The following is a 17,044-nucleotide window of genomic DNA, read 5'->3' on the forward strand; positions in this document are numbered from 1 at the left end:
AAGAACAGGAATGAGAAGTGTTATGTAATAAAAAATCATATTTTGAAATAGACCACTTATTTTTTTTTAGTTATTCAACTTAATGGAAAATGTGAGTTTTTTTCAGGTCAATTTAAAATGTTGGATTGTAGACAAATAAAAAATATTGTTCAAATCTGCACAGATTGCACTTTATTTGAAAAATGATGACTTCTAAACAAAACATTTGAAACCGGATACTTCATGGAACCAAACACAGCAGCGAAAATGGTACTAGTACACAAATGGCAATCCGATACACAAAACACAAAGCTAACATTCTAACGTTAGCTCGGGATAACTGCAAGTTTCCCCCCCGAGTGCCGCTATTTACAATCCATCGCCTCAATCGACGACGATCCTTCGGTGTTGTGCTTGCGCATGTGCGCAGTCAAACCGGCCCTCTTGAGAAACCTGTCGTCGCAAAGCGTGCACGTCAAAGCTTTTTCATCCGTGTGGGCCCTCTGGTGTCGACTCATGGCCGACTTGTGAGAAAAATTTTTCCCGCACAGCGAACACGTATACGGCTTTTCTCCCGTGTGTCTCCTCATGTGCGCCACCAGATTTTCTTTACGGGCGAAGCTTTCGCCGCACACCGAGCAAGAGAAAGGTTTCTCTCCGGTGTGCGTCCGCATGTGCGTGTTCAAGCTGTGTCTGTACGAGAGGCTTTCGCCGCAAATGGTGCAGGTGAAAGGTTTCTCCCCCGTGTGCGCCGCCGTGTGCGCAATCAACGACACCTTGCGGGTAAATTTCTCGCCGCAGACGGAGCAGCCAAAGGGTTTCTCCCCGGTGTGCGTCCTCATGTGCTTGGTCAAGTCGGACTTGTAGGAGAAGTTTTTATCGCAAACGGAGCACGTGAAGGGTTTCTCTCCGGTGTGCGTGGCCGTGTGGGCGATCAGGGTGGCCTTATGGGCAAACTTTTCCCCGCACGCCGAGCAACGGTGAGGTTTCTCCCCGGTGTGCGCCTTCATGTGCTTGTTCAAGTAGTCTTTAATCAAATAGACTTTGCCGCAAACGGTGCAGGTGAAGGGATTTTCTGCCGTGTGCGTGATTTTGTGCACGATCAGGGTGACCTTTTCGGAAAAGGTCAGGCCGCAAACGGAGCAGATGTAAAGTTTTTCTTTGGCGTGCGTTTGCATGTGGCGAAACCTGTCCGCCTCGGTGAAGCTTTCGCCGCAAACCGAGCAGATGAATTGGTTCTCGTGCGTGTCCGCCACCGCGTCAGTCGTATCCTGTAGGGCGTCACCGCTATCATCACCGCCGTCGTCGTCGGGCAAGATTTCTCCGTCGTGCACGTCGAAGGCGTCGTCCTGGTCGTCCTCGCTCTTGACGACGACGACGTTGAGCGGCAACTTGCTGACGTCCATCTCCTCTTCTTCCTCCTTTACGCGGCGCAGTTGCGGATCGGCCGCTTTCCTGACAACGTTGGGGTGCTGCGCAGAAAGTTCCTCTCTCCCATCTTGGACACACAAGAAGAAAAAAAATGGCCCCCAAAAATGTTAATACAGTGACACCTTGGCTTACGAACTTAATTGGTTCCCAGACAGAGTGCTTAAGGCGAAAAGTGTGTATCCCAAAAATAATTTCCCATAGGAAACCATTAAAATGAGAATAATCCGTTCCCAGGTCCCCATACTACTGCAGCGTGTTGTACCGGAAACAAATTCCTTGTGTGTCCTACATACTTGGCAATAAAGATGATTCTGATTCTGATAAAACATAATTTTCTACTTTCTAATTTTCTAAGCCTTAAAACCAAACAAAATATACTTTATTTTTTTGCATAATAAATGTGCTATGGTATTATAATTAAAGAAATAAACTGTACAGTATAATAAAGTCGTTTTATTGACTTTTGTGATGGTCGTTGATGGCTTGATGGAATGGAGTGGCACTTTCATCAGCATTAAACACTTTATGAGGAACGTAGCCTTCTTCTTTCACCATCTTGAGAAATGTTCCCTTGGAGCTGCTTTCTCTGCCATAATTCTACCTTGTTCCTCATCAATTATGTTCTCTTTAGCTGGCTTGATAGCTTTTTGCATCAAGTGTACAGATGGCTTGTGCGGGTTATTTGTAGAGCTTGATTGATGGGAATTTTAACCTTACACTCTGCCTTTCAACTATCAAAGTTGAAACGAGTCCAAATTTCACTGTATTCTCTCCATTTTCTCACTCTCTCTTTCTCTGTTGTCTGCCTGTCTCTTTAATGTTTAAACCACCTCCCCTCACTTCTGCGTTCTTGACCAATCACGTGGCTTTAACCGAAGACTGGGGGCGGGGAATAGAGGACAAAAACAAGTCAGTTGCCATTTTCTTGTTAGGAGAACGGGCTTGTTTGTGAACGACACATCACTCATTGTGGCAGTTCCGTGTGTAACCCGAAAAATAGTTCGTATGCCAAGGTAAAATGTTCATAAATGTAACGTTCGGAAACCGAAAAGTTCGTAAGCCAAGGGGTTCGGAAACCGAGGTATCACTGTATACAATTCTGCGTTCAAAATGTGATACGGAGAAGACCCTAATCATATGCAGGCAAACCTTAGTGTTTCATAATCCGTTCCAGAAAACGGTTAGAAAAACTGAAACATTTACCGTGATAATCAATGTTTTTTTATCGTGATTGATCAATACAAACACGCCTAGAAAGTTAGCTAGCTAGCTAATCGATAACTAATAGCTAGCTAGCGAGATAACTCATAGATAGCTAGATAGTTGAATAACTCAAATAGGTAGAAAGTTAGCTAGCTAGCTAATAGATAACTAATAGATAACTAATAGACAGTTGAATAACTCAAATAGGTAGAAAGTTAGCTAGCTAAATAGCTAATAGATAACTCATAGATAGTTAGCTAGATAGTTGAATAACTCAAATAGGTGGAATGTTAGCTAGCTAGCTAATATAAACGTTTAATGTTACACTGAAAATTGCTCTCATGTCCGCTCAAGACCAATTCAGTAAATGTATTAATATTGGATTGTATTGTATGAGCCTTTATTAGTCTCGCAGAGGAGAAATTTACTTTTCACAGCAGCAAAGTGATGACATATATTCACTCATTTACTTCCATTCACAAAATTATTATTATTATTAGGGAATTGAAAATATAACGTAGAGCGCCATAACTGTATTTGTTCGGGTTTTGTGTTTTTCTTGTTTGGGTGCCAATGAAGCGCCGACCATGGCCTTTGGCAATGTTTTTTTTTCCTTCCACAAGGGGGTAGCATTTCTTCTTTTGTCCATGTTAGTGCTTTGTTCCAACTTCAGCTGTTAAAGCGCTATATCAACAAATATGGATGTACAGGTATTGCGTTGTATTTTGGACAGCCGCCCCCACTTCAAGCTCATATAACTCCAGACCCATATAACTTAGGAACTTAACTATTTTTTCCGATGAAAGAAAACAGTCTAAGGTTTGTTACGCTGCATTGAATGTTTATGTCGTCCTAAAACTCAATATTGTGTGGGCACTGGAATTCGACAAAAAAAAAAAACCCTGGCCCGGATGATGTGCAACAATGTGTCCACTCCGGTAGTGGACACATTGTTGCACATCATCCGGCAGTGAATGATTAAGTATCAAAATTGCGAGCAAAGAGTTAGCCGAATAGGCTAAGTGGCTCGTAAAATGGATGGATGGATGGATAATAAACTGCTATTACAGAATACATTTTTAAAAATCGTGGAGAGCATTCTGTCCATATTTTAAAAAATAGGAACAAATTCCACAAAACCTGCGGTCAGAATGACAGTGGGTGGACATTGTTCCTCCGGGTCTCAGTTGGCCCAATGCTGCCATTTACAGTTCAATCCGGGTACTACGCCAGACGACTCATTTGGACCACGACGAATAGTTTGTGGGCAGATCATCAAATATTTGACCTTGTGCGTGTTTTTTCAGTCGTGGGAGTATCGCTGGTGGAGCGTAAATTCCACATCGTGTGTGGGACACTGACCTTGGGGGAAAAGCACGGCCGCAGGCGAGAAAATGTCCTTCTGCTCTTGCTCGTTCTCCTTCGTAGCTCGACAAAGTTGCCCATCGTGAGACGCCATCGCGTGTTTGCAAACTAACCAAAGATCCGAAGCACTTCGATGCTTTGTTCGGCACAAAAAGTCTCGTCGTTCTTTCGGTTTTCGTCGACTTCCACCGTCAACCTCTTTTCTCTCTTTTCTTCTTCGTTGGTGATTTGTTGGACAACACGTCACACGACTGCCCCCTCGCGGCATGATAAAGAAGGTGACTGAGAAACAAAACGAACGCTTTCTCATCTCTTCGATTCAATGGAACGGATTGAATAACGACCGTTTTTTACCAAAGCCAACTTAATAGGTAATATACCTTTGAATAAGAAGTGAAAATAGCCCACAAGGATTATCCTATTTAAGTGCATGATTCTTTACCATCAGTGAATGAGTCATGGGAATTCCGGCTCTTTCCAGAGAGCCGGTTCTTTTGGCTCGGCTCACTTAAAGAATCCGGTCTTTTGGCTCCCAAATGGCTCCTCAGTTTTTTTTTTTTTGTTGCTTACGTTAACTACCAAAAAAATCATGTAAAATTATGTGAAAAACAAATTACTTATGTACAAAATACACTATATTAAATATTTTTATTTATATGGCTTGATTTATATGTGCACGGTGAGCAGCCACAAACTTTCACTTTCCTTGTGGTTACTCTGGTCTGATGATCAGCTGTCACTAATTTGCTTACATAGACATAACAATGACTTCCTCTACCTTTCAAAGTAGTATTTGAATTCACCCACCACAAAATTCTAAATGGAAAATAAACAATCACATTTTTAACTAAATAAAGAACACAAACATCATAATACTGGTCAATCCCCATTTAGATGATGAACCTGTCAATTTGTTTTCAAAACTGGTCATCCATTTTCATCATCTGTTGTGAGTCAACATATGTGTGGTCAAACTGTACTTATAACAAAAGCTTTTATCACAAGTTGAGCAGGTGAAGGGTTTCTCCCCTGTATGAGTCCTTGCGTGGCGGTTCAAGTCGGACTTATTAGCAAAGCTCTTATCACAATCGGAGCAGCTGAAGGGTTTTCCTCCCGTGTGTGTCCTCATGTGTTTGTTCAAGTAGGTCTTGATAGAAAAACGTTTGTCACAAACGGAGCAAGTGAAATGTTTTTGCCCTGTGTGCGCCAACGTGTGCGCGAGCAGAGAGGCCCTGACAGCGAATGTGTCGCCGCAAATTGAGCAACTGAAAGGTTTCACGCCGGCGTGGGATCGTGTGTGTCTGTTCAGATCCGACTTATTGCTAAAGCTTTTCTCGCACACGGAGCAGCGGAAAGGTTTTTCTCCCGTGTGCGTTCTCATGTGCTTGTTCAAGTACGTCTTAATGGAAAAGCTTTTATCGCAAACGGGGCAGGTGAAAGGTTTCTCTCCCGTGTGAGTTCTCAAGTGTTCGACCATGTTTATCTGTTGTGTGAACGTTTTAGAGCAAACTGAGCACCTGTAGGGCTTTTCTCCTCTGTGCGTTGTCCTCAGGTGTTGATTCATTTCAGACTTTTTGATGAACTCTCGTCCGCAAACTGAGCAACAGAGCGGTCCATCACTCGTGTGTTTCTGCATGTGTGCACTCAAAATACTCTCATAGAGAAATATTTTACCACAAACGGAGCAGGGAAAATTCTCCTGTCGCGAGTGATGTCTCCTGCGTATTTGACGACTTGCCTTGATCACGGTTGTCTCTTTTTCAGAAATATTTGAGTGTTTGCCATCCCCTGCGTGGTCCGCGTCAGTCTCCAAACACTCTTTGGCGGATGCATTGTGCGACAGAGGAGCTGAGAGCGTACCAGGTGGCGCTCCTCCACACTGCTCTCCACCTGGACTGTGATGATGAAGTTGCGCGTCGTCGTCAACGTCGTCTTCGATCTTCACAACGAATACAGTCAGTGGCAGCTGGCTCACATCAACCTCCTCCTCTTCGTCTTTGACGTGCGAGGGCTCATGTTCATCTTCCTCCATTTTGACAAAGGGGGAATGTGCATGCTCCAAATAGGGGCTCACCTTTCCCGTCTGTGGGGGGAGTTGTTCATGACGAGCCGTCACCTGCTGGACGTCTGAAAGACACAAGCGGCACGGTTGACGAAGAGTTCAAATATGCGACGATTTTATAGATAGATAAATTGATGAATCACTTTTCTCATTATTTTCCCCTCATTTGTTACCGTTTAATGCTTTCTTGGGTGAAACTAGTGAGTGCAACTACTGTATGCAACAAACTATGATCATTTACCAACCTTCTTTTAGGCAACAAGGTAGTAGCTGTACGTCACTGAAAACGATCCCCGGAACAACATCAACGTTGCAACAAAGAATCCCGCTATTCTCACTAGGAAATGTTTATAGCCTCTGTTTTGTTTTAAATAACAACACGCCAATAAATAAAAATACATTATCTGCCCTTCAACCCGACCTGCTCGTATGAACATTGAACATGCAAACGTTCATTATCGCACCTTCACCGTTGACGTGCAACACAACCGAAGCAGACAAAATGGCGTCCTTCTGTTTCGCGTTCTTCTCCGTCCCTTGACAAAGTTGGTCCCGGGAAGCCATCGGTGAAAGACATTAATATTCGCAGTTTGTCTTTGAGCTGTTTTCTTCAAAGGAACTTGGACGTCGCCATTTATCTTTTGTTGACGCCGTTGCCTTGTTATTGTTCGACTTCCACTTTCTTGCGACGTCGGTGGTCGTTTTACGGCAGTGTAAAAGCAACAATCACGTCGGGCGGTTGCCATCTTGCGGCGGTTGTCGCGTTTGCAATCGTCACAAAATGGAACAAAGGAAGACAAAATAAAGTCAAAAAGGCAAAATGCGATTAATCCTACACGGTGGAATGAACAAATTCGATTAACAATTCAAGAGCAAGAACTTGTTCATTACACTCAAATGCTAAATTGTGACGATGGAATTTCATAACATAACAAGGTTTCACTGTAAAGGCATTTGATTTTTTACCAGTAACCCACCCACTTATTCATTGTAAATTACAGTATTTTAATAAAGGGGGAAAATGCAAATTGACTTTAGCATATATTTTAAAGAAAATTATGAAACACAGATTAGGATAAATAATTAAACTTTTACGTCCCCAGTGGTTACTCTGGTCTGATGATCAGCTGTCACTAATTTGCTTTTCATATTAATAATGCTACCATACCAGCTAGTAAAATTGATAATAATTGAATAATAATAACAGCATCATGTGATAACATTTGTCCACCCCTCTATCCCCCTCCCCCTACTATCTAGCTATCTATTAGCTATATAGCTAGCTACCCAGCTAGTATTTGAGTCAGGAAACATTAGCTATCTATTAGCTAGCTAGCTTTTCCGGGTTGAGTGAACGTTGGCGCGTATGGCCTTAAAACCTTATCCTAACGAAATAAACCGTTGCCGTAAAAAAATAAGACGTGCCAGTTTGAGAGAACGACGTCGTCGCCCGAGGAGCAAGTTTGTCGCGAACGACGACAACCGGACGCCATTCTTATGACACGCAGCAGGTCCCACGATGAAGGTTTAAACACGTCGCAAAACCTTCCTGCGGTCAAGCCAGCCTCCGCTCGCAAAAATAAACAATAAAACATGCGGCTGCTAAATTAAAAAATATATATTCTAAAATAATATCGGAAAGCCATGGCCTCGTGCAAGGAACGACTTTGTCAAGTGAGCGAGCGCTAACGGCAACTCAACGCCGCTTTCGGGGCACAGATTGCGTGTGGCGTTCAATGTCTGTCGGACTCTGTCCGCATGTTGACAACTTTGTACTTTTGACTGCCGATTTATCCCAAACGTGACCAGCGTGTCGCGCTTTGGAAGATGAACAAAGCTCACGTCTCATCTTTCAACGTCATTGGTGTCAAACTCAAGGCCCGGTGGGCCACATCTGACCCGCTACAGTATTTTATTTGGCCCGTGAAAGCAAAATCAAAGCTGTCAATTGTCATGTTTGCTAAAATCTCAAACATTTTTTTTGTACAGAAGCGTCTACATGTTTGCGAAATGCTCTAGTTCAGAGAATGTCTCTATTTTGAAATTGTTAAGTGCTTGCCTTGCAGGCACAGCTTATGTCACTGGTTGTCGCTGTACTCTCCATTTTATTGTTCATGATCCATCTTGGTTGCTTTCGCTCTTCAGAAACACGGCAGCCAAGGTCAAGTTGCCGATTTCGACCTCACCCTCCTCCGTTTTAACGCAGGCGGGTGTCGCTTCCGCCATTTCCTCCTTCACGCATGGAAGCCATGGAACCACCTTTTCTTCTTGAATGGGGAGTTGTGAATCCGCTTCTTGTTTGACGTCGGACGACTGCTTCTCCACCTCTTCGTCTGCGATGCGGATCAGCTGGACATCTGCGGGACACGAGGAACACGGTGTACAGTGCAATCTCGGTTTTCGTATAGCGTGTTTGTATTTTTTCACTTGTGATTAAAAAAAAAAACGCAGATGGAACGGATTAATTTTTTTACACTGATTATAATGGGAAATATTTTCGAACACTGTTCTGGAATGGATTATGGTCGAAAACCGAGGTTTGACTGTAACTCCTGACAGTGACATGCGTTTCCCATGTGCTTTCAGGCAAAGTTCTTAATGCATACATGTAAGAAGTGAAGCTTTGATTACCTGCTTCCACGGGAGGGTGATTGATTTGTGATTGTCCGCCTTCTGATTCAGGATCAATGTGGGGTCCAACCGAGATGACTGCGACGGCCTTGGCGTAACTTTGTAGCTTTTCGACCGTTCTCGGAGCAACATCGGGAATGAGATTCCGTTCCGTAGGAGGGTTTTTTTGCTCTGGTGTTGATACCTTTAAAAAAAGCTAAGCCGTTAGCTTCTGCGCGGGACTTGCAGCGCCAACCAGAAGTGGTGTTTTTTTTGTTTTTTATTTACAAGGAAAAGCGAATCGACTCTTTAAGACAGTTGCAGGTTGTACAAATGCTACTTGGTAACTCAGACTATGTGGAAAACAAAAATGTCCGCTCCAGTGCCAGGGTTTTTGTCATTTTCGTTCAAATTGCATGACCCACAGAATATTAATAATAATCCATTTCATTACTAAGCGCCTTTCAAAACTCTCAAGGTCACTTTACAGTCACAGGATAAGTTTTTCTGTGGGTGAGCAGCGGCAGTCACACGCGCCAGCGTTCACTCAACCCAGAATAACTCAAATAGATAGCTCGCTAGCTAATAGACAGCTCGCGAGATATTTGATAGCTAGCTAATACATAGCTAGCTAGAGAGCCAGGTAGCAAGATAGATAGCTAATAGACAGCAAATAGATAACCAGCTAGGTAGCAAGCTACGTAACCAGCCAGATAGCCAGCTAATAGATAGCCAGCTAGGTAGCCAGCCATATAGCCAATTAATAGCCAGCAAATAGATTAATATTGAGTTTTAGGACTACAGACCATTCAATACAGCGTTATAAACCTTAGGCTCTCTTCTTTCATGAGGAAAACAAAGAGGTAATTCCTAAGTTATATGGGTCTGGAGTTATATGAGCATGAAATGAGGGCATCTGTACAAAATACAGTACAATACACCCATATTGATTTATTTAGCGCTTTAACAACAGCTGAAGCAGTAACAAAGTGCTAACATGGACAAAAGGCAAATGCTGCCCCCTCGTGGAAGGGTATAAACATTGCCAGAGGTCTAACCAGCGCTTTACCGGGACCCCCCGCAAGAAAAAAAAAAACAAAACAAACAAATTTGGGAATGGCAGCGAATGAGTTAAGGTTTAGAAGGCAACATTTTAATCCAGACAAGCTAACATCCTGGTACCGGCCTTTGTTTTACCTGATGGGGTATGAAGAACAGCTGCTGTCGAGGAGACCCGAGGAGAAATTGCTGAGGAGGATGTTGCTGGAGCTGGCTCGATTCGGGCGGCGTGCAACGAGGCTACAAAACAAAACCGCAGACGCGTCGCTTGGTTACATTTTTACAGGTAAGGTGGCTCGCAAAATTCAATTGTTATGTGGGAATGGGTGGGGGGGGGGTGAACACTTTCGCAAACCAGTGCAGAATCAGTTACTTTTGGAAAAGGAAGAACATTGGCCATTGCTTTATCGGCACCCGAGCATGAAAAAACAAAACCCAAACAAATTCGGGAATGGCGCTCGGTCATATTTTACAAAATCCCAAATAATTTTCGTGAATGACAGCGAATGAGTTAAGGAGTTTGTGTAGCTTTTAGGCTAGCTAACTGTGGCTCAATGCTGCCTCTCACAGGTCATTATCGGTACTGCGATTACGCAAGGTGATAGCATCGTGTGCGTCGTTCGCAGGAAAACTGATCCTGAGACTGTAAAGTGACCCTGAGAGTTTTGAAAGGCGCTTAGAAATCAAATGTATTATTATTATTATTATTATTATTATTATTATTATTATTATTATTATTACATGGTGCAGAAAAGTGTTTACGATTGAGCCGCGTGTCTTGTGTGCTGCCATTATTTGTTATATTGTTTTTCTTTGTTGTTGTTTTGACTTCAAGATGGCGGCTCCCTTTACAGCAGCTCCTAAATTTTGTTTTTCTATTTATTCTTTTTTTTCTTCCTTTCATAACTCTGCTGCTGTGAAATAGGAATTTCTTCAATGTGAGACTAATAAAGGTATATTCATCTCATCTCAACAAATTTGAGTCTTTTTTTTCTCTCTGATTTAGCTTAGCTACTTAGCTACCTGATGTGGTAAGATGAATTTCTTCCGTTGAAGAGCTTTGTAGATAGATTGCTGGAGGTGAGCTGACTTCTTGGTTAGGGGAAGCAGGAGCTAAAAAAAGAAAGAAAAGAGAGAGAATAATAGGTGCGACAAGATTTAGAAATGATCACAAGTCTGCAATGGAAATTCAAATGACTTCCTGTCACATGACCAAAGTCAGAAAAGCCATGGGTAAACCGTGATTGGTCATTACTCTGAGTTTTTGTGGTGTCATTTTTCACAAATGGCAAAACGTTTTTTTAAGCTACTCATTAGACACAAACACGCATTAAATACTATTACTACTACTACTAATAATAATACATTTCATTTCCAAGCGCCTTTCAAAGCTCTCAAGGTCACTTTACAGTCGCAGGATAATTTTCTCTGTGGGTGTGCAGTGGCAGCCACACGCACCAACGTTCACTCAACCCAGAATAACTCAAATGAATAGAAAGTTAGCTAGCTAGCTGATAGCCAATGGATAGCTAACTCGATAGCCAGCTAGATAGCTAGCCAGCTAATAGATAGCCAGATAGCTAATACATGGCAAATAGATAGTAAAAATGTCTTCTTTTGAACATCACTTATAAAAACGTCTTGTTATTGTTATCATTATCAGATCGCATGAAATTTGCGAAGAATTAAAACCAAACTAGTGTGGAAACCAAGCTATCGTTTCCACACTAGCCCAGTCGGGGCGATCACGTGACTGGTCAACATGGCACCGCCCATTGTTTTGACATAGGTATTTGCGAGAAGATTTTTGCTCTGTTATTTCTCTTAATGTATATAACATAACTAAGATACGGGTTTAAAAAATACTAACAATTTACAATTAATACATTCAGGTGTACTAGAAACTATTTGGATCTACTTTGCCATTTGTCGATGGCGTCACGACGTCATTCTGGGTCGACTTGCGCGTCGATTGGATTGGATTGGATTGGATTGGATATGCCTTTATTAGTCTCACAGTGGAGAAATTTACATTTCACAGCAGCAAAGTGCTTGCTAATAAATAAACAAACACATTTTTTGGGAGCTATGGCATGACTATCTAACTCCAATTCGTGATGTTTTTGTAATTGGTCTCCGTTCAAGCGGACGCATCTGTCATAAACGGTGAACGTTTGAACTTACAGGCTTCCGTCCGCCGGACTGGCATTTGTCGTTCGATTCCCCCGTTGCGAATACGGTGCCCGGTGGGGGGGCAGCGCCCGTCGCCGCGGAATTAACAGGTTGCGTGTCCCACACCCGCAGTCTTTTGCGTTTATTCGTCGGGGTTTCCTTCGCCAGTCCGGGTTTTTTCGGGTCGTTATGAGCAAAGATGGCAGGCACGGCGTTGGGTTTCAAGCGTCGTTTGTAGCCCGAAACCCCGACGAGCTTTCTCATCAGCCGCGGGCGATGAAAAGCCTCGAATGAGTCCAAGCTGAAATGACGAGAGCACACCCGCGGGTCTTTGGGCAGCTGGACTCTTCCAACCGCATCCTGCCACTGTTCTCTCAAATGTCTTTCTTTGGGGAAGCTGTGGAGGCTTACCTCGCTTCCTTTGTTCCCCTTGGATTGAAAATTACAACCAAAAGCCGCGCAGTGGGGCATTTCGACTCCTTTTTCGCCGATGCGCAATTGCTTGGCACGGCCGAGGGTGGCAAATTTCGGACAGCAACCAGAATACGTCATCATCCCCACAATCCATTGCGCGCCCGAGGACTCAGCGGTCAATGTGAACCCCCTCCCTCCCTTTATTTTTGTTGGGTTCCTCAGACGTGGATTCCTCAATTTTAGATCACACTAAACAAAAACGAGCGGGAATTACAATTACCCGAAAACGTATTGTTGCGCGAAAATCACCATTAACTAATTTTGAAAGTCGCTTATAGTAGAAATGGATTATTATTATTCTAAAAATGCGACATGCTAACAATAGCCATCGTTGCGGAACCACGGAAGATAATATACGTAAATGTGTTCTTGCACAATTGCACTAAAACGGTGGTGGAGGGGAATGTATTTTTTTCCTTTTAGCATCTTTTCAAGTTTTCATAGCCACTTGAAGACCAAATTTAGACTGAAAATGCGATAATGATTAAACATTTCTTGGGTGGGTGTTCTAACAAGTTGTGGGTTTGATGTTTTGACCTTTTAGTGGCCAGTTCTGTGAGGTTGTTTGTTTTTTACGCAAAAAGAAGCTCCAATACTAAAGTGTTGTATTGTCCCTGCCTTATCAGTTGCAAAAAAAAAAAATACAAAAATAAAAAATGACTGACCTCTGGCGGCTCTTTTTCCACGGCTGAAATTTGGCGCAGTCCTCAATGCGGCCGCAAGATGGCGACCGCGAGTGACGTGAACGCGAAGAAGAAAAAGGCGGAAGTTGACGAGACTTTCACGGACGATGAGAGAATTAAAGTCTGTTCGTTTTTTTTTAACACGTCGCAAAAGCTTACTGCGGTCAAGCCAGCCTTCGCTAGCAAAGTTAAACTCAATAAAACTTGCGGCCACTAAACAAAAAAATAATAATAAACGATAATAATAAACGCTCGTACAGGAGCGTCTTTGCCAAGTGAGCGAACGCCAACGGCATCTCAACGTCGCTTCCGGGGCACAGATCGCACACGTTGAGCATACCTGTCAACCTTGGCTATTAGCTGCCCTTATAAATGATTACAATTCCCGTATACACGTTGTAGTACTCCGTCCATTATTTGAAATGATTTGAAACGCACACCTGAAGACGCGATGACATCACGGCGCCGTCTCCGAGCACTTTTGAAAGGTAGACAATTCAACAAGTGCGAAGACGAACACAAAGCTCAACTATCCCTACTTCCGGGTCCAAATTCGCGAACCAATTGGATCGCGTCTGCGAGTGACGTCATAACGTGATTGGGCTACTGGGCCCACCTGACCGGAACATTACACAAAACAAAATGAAGAAAAGCACGAAGCAAAAAAGATTTAAGAAGGTATACTTTTTTTCAGTAAAGTTTTTTTTGTTTAATCCCCACAAATTTTGGCAATCATTCCGCATTTTTATTTATTTTTGGTATAAAAAGCTTTTTTTGGTTGGCGCTGGATGGAGCCCTTTGACTTGAAAATAGCACCTCAGTCAACATGTCAATTCTAGAAAATTAGCATGTTGTCACCCCCTTGGTAATTGATATTGTAGAGAGAAAAGCCACAAAAGTTCCCGAACAAAGTTGTTTATTGAACTGGCATCTTGCAATCCTACAAGAATCAATGTTGAAGGAATTGAAAATGAAAGATACTCCCCACCCCCAAGTTTTTTAATTTGTCTGCATTTCAGTTTTTTGTTTTGGGTCCCGGAATGTAAAAACATTCTTTCCTTGCTCTGCGTCGTAATGTGCGCATTCAAGTTTTGCTTGAAGGCGCCGAAGGGTTTTTCCCCATGTGCGTCCTCATGTGCACATTGAGATTCTTCTTGCTGGAAAATGGTTTGGCGCAGATGGAGCAACCAAAGGGTTTCTCCTCGCTGTGCCCCCGCATGTGTGCCATCAGGCTGTGCTTGGACGTCACGCTTTTGCCGCACACGGAGCAAGTGAAGGGTTTCTCCCCGGTGTGCTTGCGCATGTGCCTGACCAGGTATTGTTTCTGCGTGAAGCTCTCGCTGCACTCTGAGCAGCCAAAGGGTCTTTCACCCGTGTGTGTCCACGTGTGCACGTTCAAGTGCTGCTTGGAGGCAAAGCTTTTCCCGCAAACGGAGCACGTGCAGCGTTTTTCTCCTGTGTGCCTTCTCTTGTGTTTGAGCATGTATTGTTTCTGAGTGAAGTGTTCGCCGCAAATGGAGCAGACGAACGGTTTCTCTCCCGTGTGTGCTGCCGCGTGAGCCCTCAGCGAGGCCTCCTGAGCAAACTGCTGATTACAAACGGAGCAGCCAAAGCGTTTTTCTGCGTGCGTCTGCATGTGCTCGTTCAGACTGTGCTTGTAAGAAAGGCTTTTGCCACACACCGGGCAGGTGAAAGGTTTTTCTCCAGTGTGCGTCCTCACGTGTGCATTAAAAGTTGGCCGATAGGTAAAACTTTGGCTGCAGACCGAGCAGCTGAATGGTTTTTCTCCCGTGTGTCTTTTCATGTGCGCATTCAGAGTCTGCTTGTAGGTAAACCTTTCGTCGCACACGGAGCAGGTGAAAGGTTTCTCTCCTGTGTGTTTCCGCATGTGCGCCTTCAAACTTTTCTTGTACGAAAAACTTTCGCGGCAAACCGAGCAGCTCACCAGACTTTCGCCCGTGTGCGCCCGCATGTGGATGTTCAAACTGCGCTTGTAAGAATAGCTTTCGCAGCAAACGGGGCAGGCGAAAGGTTTCTCCCCAGTGTGGGTGGCTGTGTGCGCAATCAAAGAGATCTTTTTGGCAAAGGTTTCGCCGCACATGGAGCAGCCATAAGGTTTTACTCCGGTGTGAGTTCTCGCGTGGACCGTCAGATTTTTTTCTCTTTGCGAATCTTTTGCCGCAGAGCGAGCAGGCGAAACGTTTCTCTTCCGTGTGCGTCGCCATGTGCACGGCCAACGAGCCCTTTTGCGCAAACGTGTCGCCGCAAACCGAGCAGTGAAAGGTTGGCTTCTCGCCCGTGTGCGCTCTCATGTGCCTCACCATGTTGGACTTGCAAGCAAACATTTTACGACAAACGGCGCAGCTGAAGGGTTTTTCTCCCGTGTGGGTTCTCATGTGCTCCTTCACGCTGTACTTGCAAGAGAAGCTTTTACAGCAAAGCGAGCAGGTCAAATGCTCTTTGGCGCCGCTTGCCAAACAACCGTCGTCCTGACGGGCGCTCCTTGAGGGTTTCTCCAAGTCGCCATCGCGTGGAGGAGCAGCCAAGAGGTCTCCGCTGCGACTTTGGCGGTGAAGCTGCGACCACTCGGCTGCGTCGCCTTCATCGTCTTCATTCTTGACGACGACGACGTTGAGTGACAACTCGCTGACGTCGACTTCCTCTTCTTCCTGTTTAACGTTAGCCGTCTGCGGAATTTGGGGATCCGGATCTCCTTCTCGATGACCAATCGGCTGCTGGATGTCTACAAGATGCAAGTAAAAAATAAATACATTCAGGTATTGTGTCGAGGCCAAATGTCAAAGTCAAGGCTCGGGGGCCAAATCTGGCCCGTCACATCATTTTATTCGGCCCATGAAAACAAATCAAGGATGTCAAATGCTATGATGCTAGCTTAAGTCCGAACCAAAATGTTAAATTGTCTCATGTAACCCACAATAACAAGTCATTATTTTTTACTTCAAATTTGAAAACTAGTTCTTAATTATTTTTATGTGCATTCTGTATGTAATATGTGGAGGAGATGAACCATTCCAATGGTTTCCCCAAATTCGTAACGGCCCCCCCGAGAGGAAAGCGTAACTATCATGTGGCTTTGTCATTTATATCAATGACTTTGACACCTCTGGTCTAAGCGCTGAACATTTTGAGGTTACGTGGGGTTTGTTTTGATTGTGCGAGCCCAATTCGTTTAATAAACAAGACACGTTAGCGTTATACCAAATATAAATAACCTTTTATGCATTGTAAAGATACGACTTCCATGTTGTCTGTTTTGGCGTACAGAATTTTATCGTATATTCCCCCTTTTTAGTCTTTCTCAAATTGGCTCCTAATCAAAATAATGCTACTTGCGTTTCGACGCCGCAATAAAGGGGCGAACCTCGACTGTGCACTAAGGCACCGGAGACCGACAAAATGGCGGCCAGTTGTCGCACTTCTTCATCCTTCTCCTCCCTCGCTCGACAAAGTTGCTCCTCGTGCGACGCCATCGCTTTCGAGTGGTCCCGGTGTTTAATTTGGAACAATTTCACGTTTTATTCCAGAAAATTTCAGTAGAAGAATAGCTCGATGTCGATGCTTGGTACTCGACCGCGGATTGAAGAGCACATAAACTTCCGCGTTTTCTTCTTCGACGGTACTTTTGCGAGAAACGTAGCATCCTTGATTTTACGGTAGTGCCCCTTTGTGGCGTTAGTAAAGAATGGTCGAAAAAGAATAACGGGAAGCTGATGGTGAATCAGTCTATAACAATAAATAATAATAATAATAATAATAATAATAATAATAATAATATAAAAATATAATAATACAAATAAAATAAAACATAAATAAATAAATAATAATGAAATAAAAATAAATAACAATAAAATAAAAATATAATAATAATAATAATAATTTGATGATGATACTAGTGCAGCGTGTTCTACCGGAAACAAATTCCTTGTGTGTTCTACATACTTGTCAATAAAGATGATTCTGATTCTGAATAATAATAAAATAAAAT

General features: G+C 43.4%; 4 protein-coding genes across 6 annotated transcripts; all 4 read right to left on the reverse strand.

The window, feature by feature from the left end:
- Positions 1 to 154: 154 nt before the first annotated feature.
- LOC148898655 (uncharacterized) lies at positions 155 to 4,184 on the reverse strand. The gene is made up of 2 exons (XM_088993464.1): positions 3,976 to 4,184; positions 155 to 1,477 (listed from the first exon to the last, which is right to left on the reverse strand). The coding sequence occupies exons 1-2, from the start codon at positions 4,070 to 4,072 to the stop codon at positions 345 to 347; spliced, it is 1,230 nt and encodes a 409-aa protein (XP_088849590.1). The 5' UTR covers positions 4,073 to 4,184; the 3' UTR covers positions 155 to 344.
- Positions 4,185 to 4,607: 423 nt separating this feature from the next.
- LOC148898656 (uncharacterized) lies at positions 4,608 to 7,753 on the reverse strand. 3 transcript variants are annotated; one of them, XM_088993462.1, is made up of 3 exons: positions 6,505 to 7,753; positions 5,653 to 6,105; positions 4,608 to 5,574 (listed from the first exon to the last, which is right to left on the reverse strand). In XM_088993462.1, exons 1-3 carry the CDS (start codon positions 6,602 to 6,604, stop codon positions 4,919 to 4,921), a joined length of 1,209 nt encoding a protein of 402 aa, XP_088849588.1. In that variant the 5' UTR covers positions 6,605 to 7,753; the 3' UTR covers positions 4,608 to 4,918. The 3 variants fall into 3 exon arrangements, with proteins under 3 accessions (XP_088849588.1, XP_088849587.1, XP_088849589.1); XM_088993461.1 differs by having other exon boundaries at positions 4,608 to 6,105; XM_088993463.1 differs by lacking the exon at positions 6,505 to 7,753 and adding an exon at positions 6,286 to 6,488 and having other exon boundaries at positions 4,608 to 6,105.
- A 372-nt stretch (positions 7,754 to 8,125) lies between these two features.
- On the reverse strand, positions 8,126 to 12,882 carry LOC148898657 (uncharacterized). The gene is made up of 5 exons (XM_088993465.1): positions 11,894 to 12,882; positions 10,733 to 10,822; positions 9,848 to 9,949; positions 8,672 to 8,855; positions 8,126 to 8,397 (listed from the first exon to the last, which is right to left on the reverse strand). The coding sequence occupies exons 1-5, from the start codon at positions 12,434 to 12,436 to the stop codon at positions 8,153 to 8,155; spliced, it is 1,164 nt and encodes a 387-aa protein (XP_088849591.1). The 5' UTR covers positions 12,437 to 12,882; the 3' UTR covers positions 8,126 to 8,152.
- A 1,118-nt stretch (positions 12,883 to 14,000) lies between these two features.
- LOC148898658 (uncharacterized) lies at positions 14,001 to 16,658 on the reverse strand. Its single transcript, XM_088993459.1, is given in 3 exon segments — positions 14,001 to 15,196; positions 15,198 to 15,781; positions 16,421 to 16,658. Coding segments are annotated over 3 exon segments (1,767 nt in total). The 5' UTR covers positions 16,530 to 16,658; the 3' UTR covers positions 14,001 to 14,122.
- Between the last annotated feature and the right edge of the window lie 386 nt (positions 16,659 to 17,044).

The sequence above is a fragment of the Hippocampus bargibanti genome, linkage group LG04 (genome assembly GCF_051943395.1).
Source record: "Hippocampus bargibanti isolate YZ-2025 linkage group LG04, ASM5194339v1, whole genome shotgun sequence".
Taxonomy (NCBI): domain Eukaryota; kingdom Metazoa; phylum Chordata; class Actinopteri; order Syngnathiformes; family Syngnathidae; genus Hippocampus; species Hippocampus bargibanti.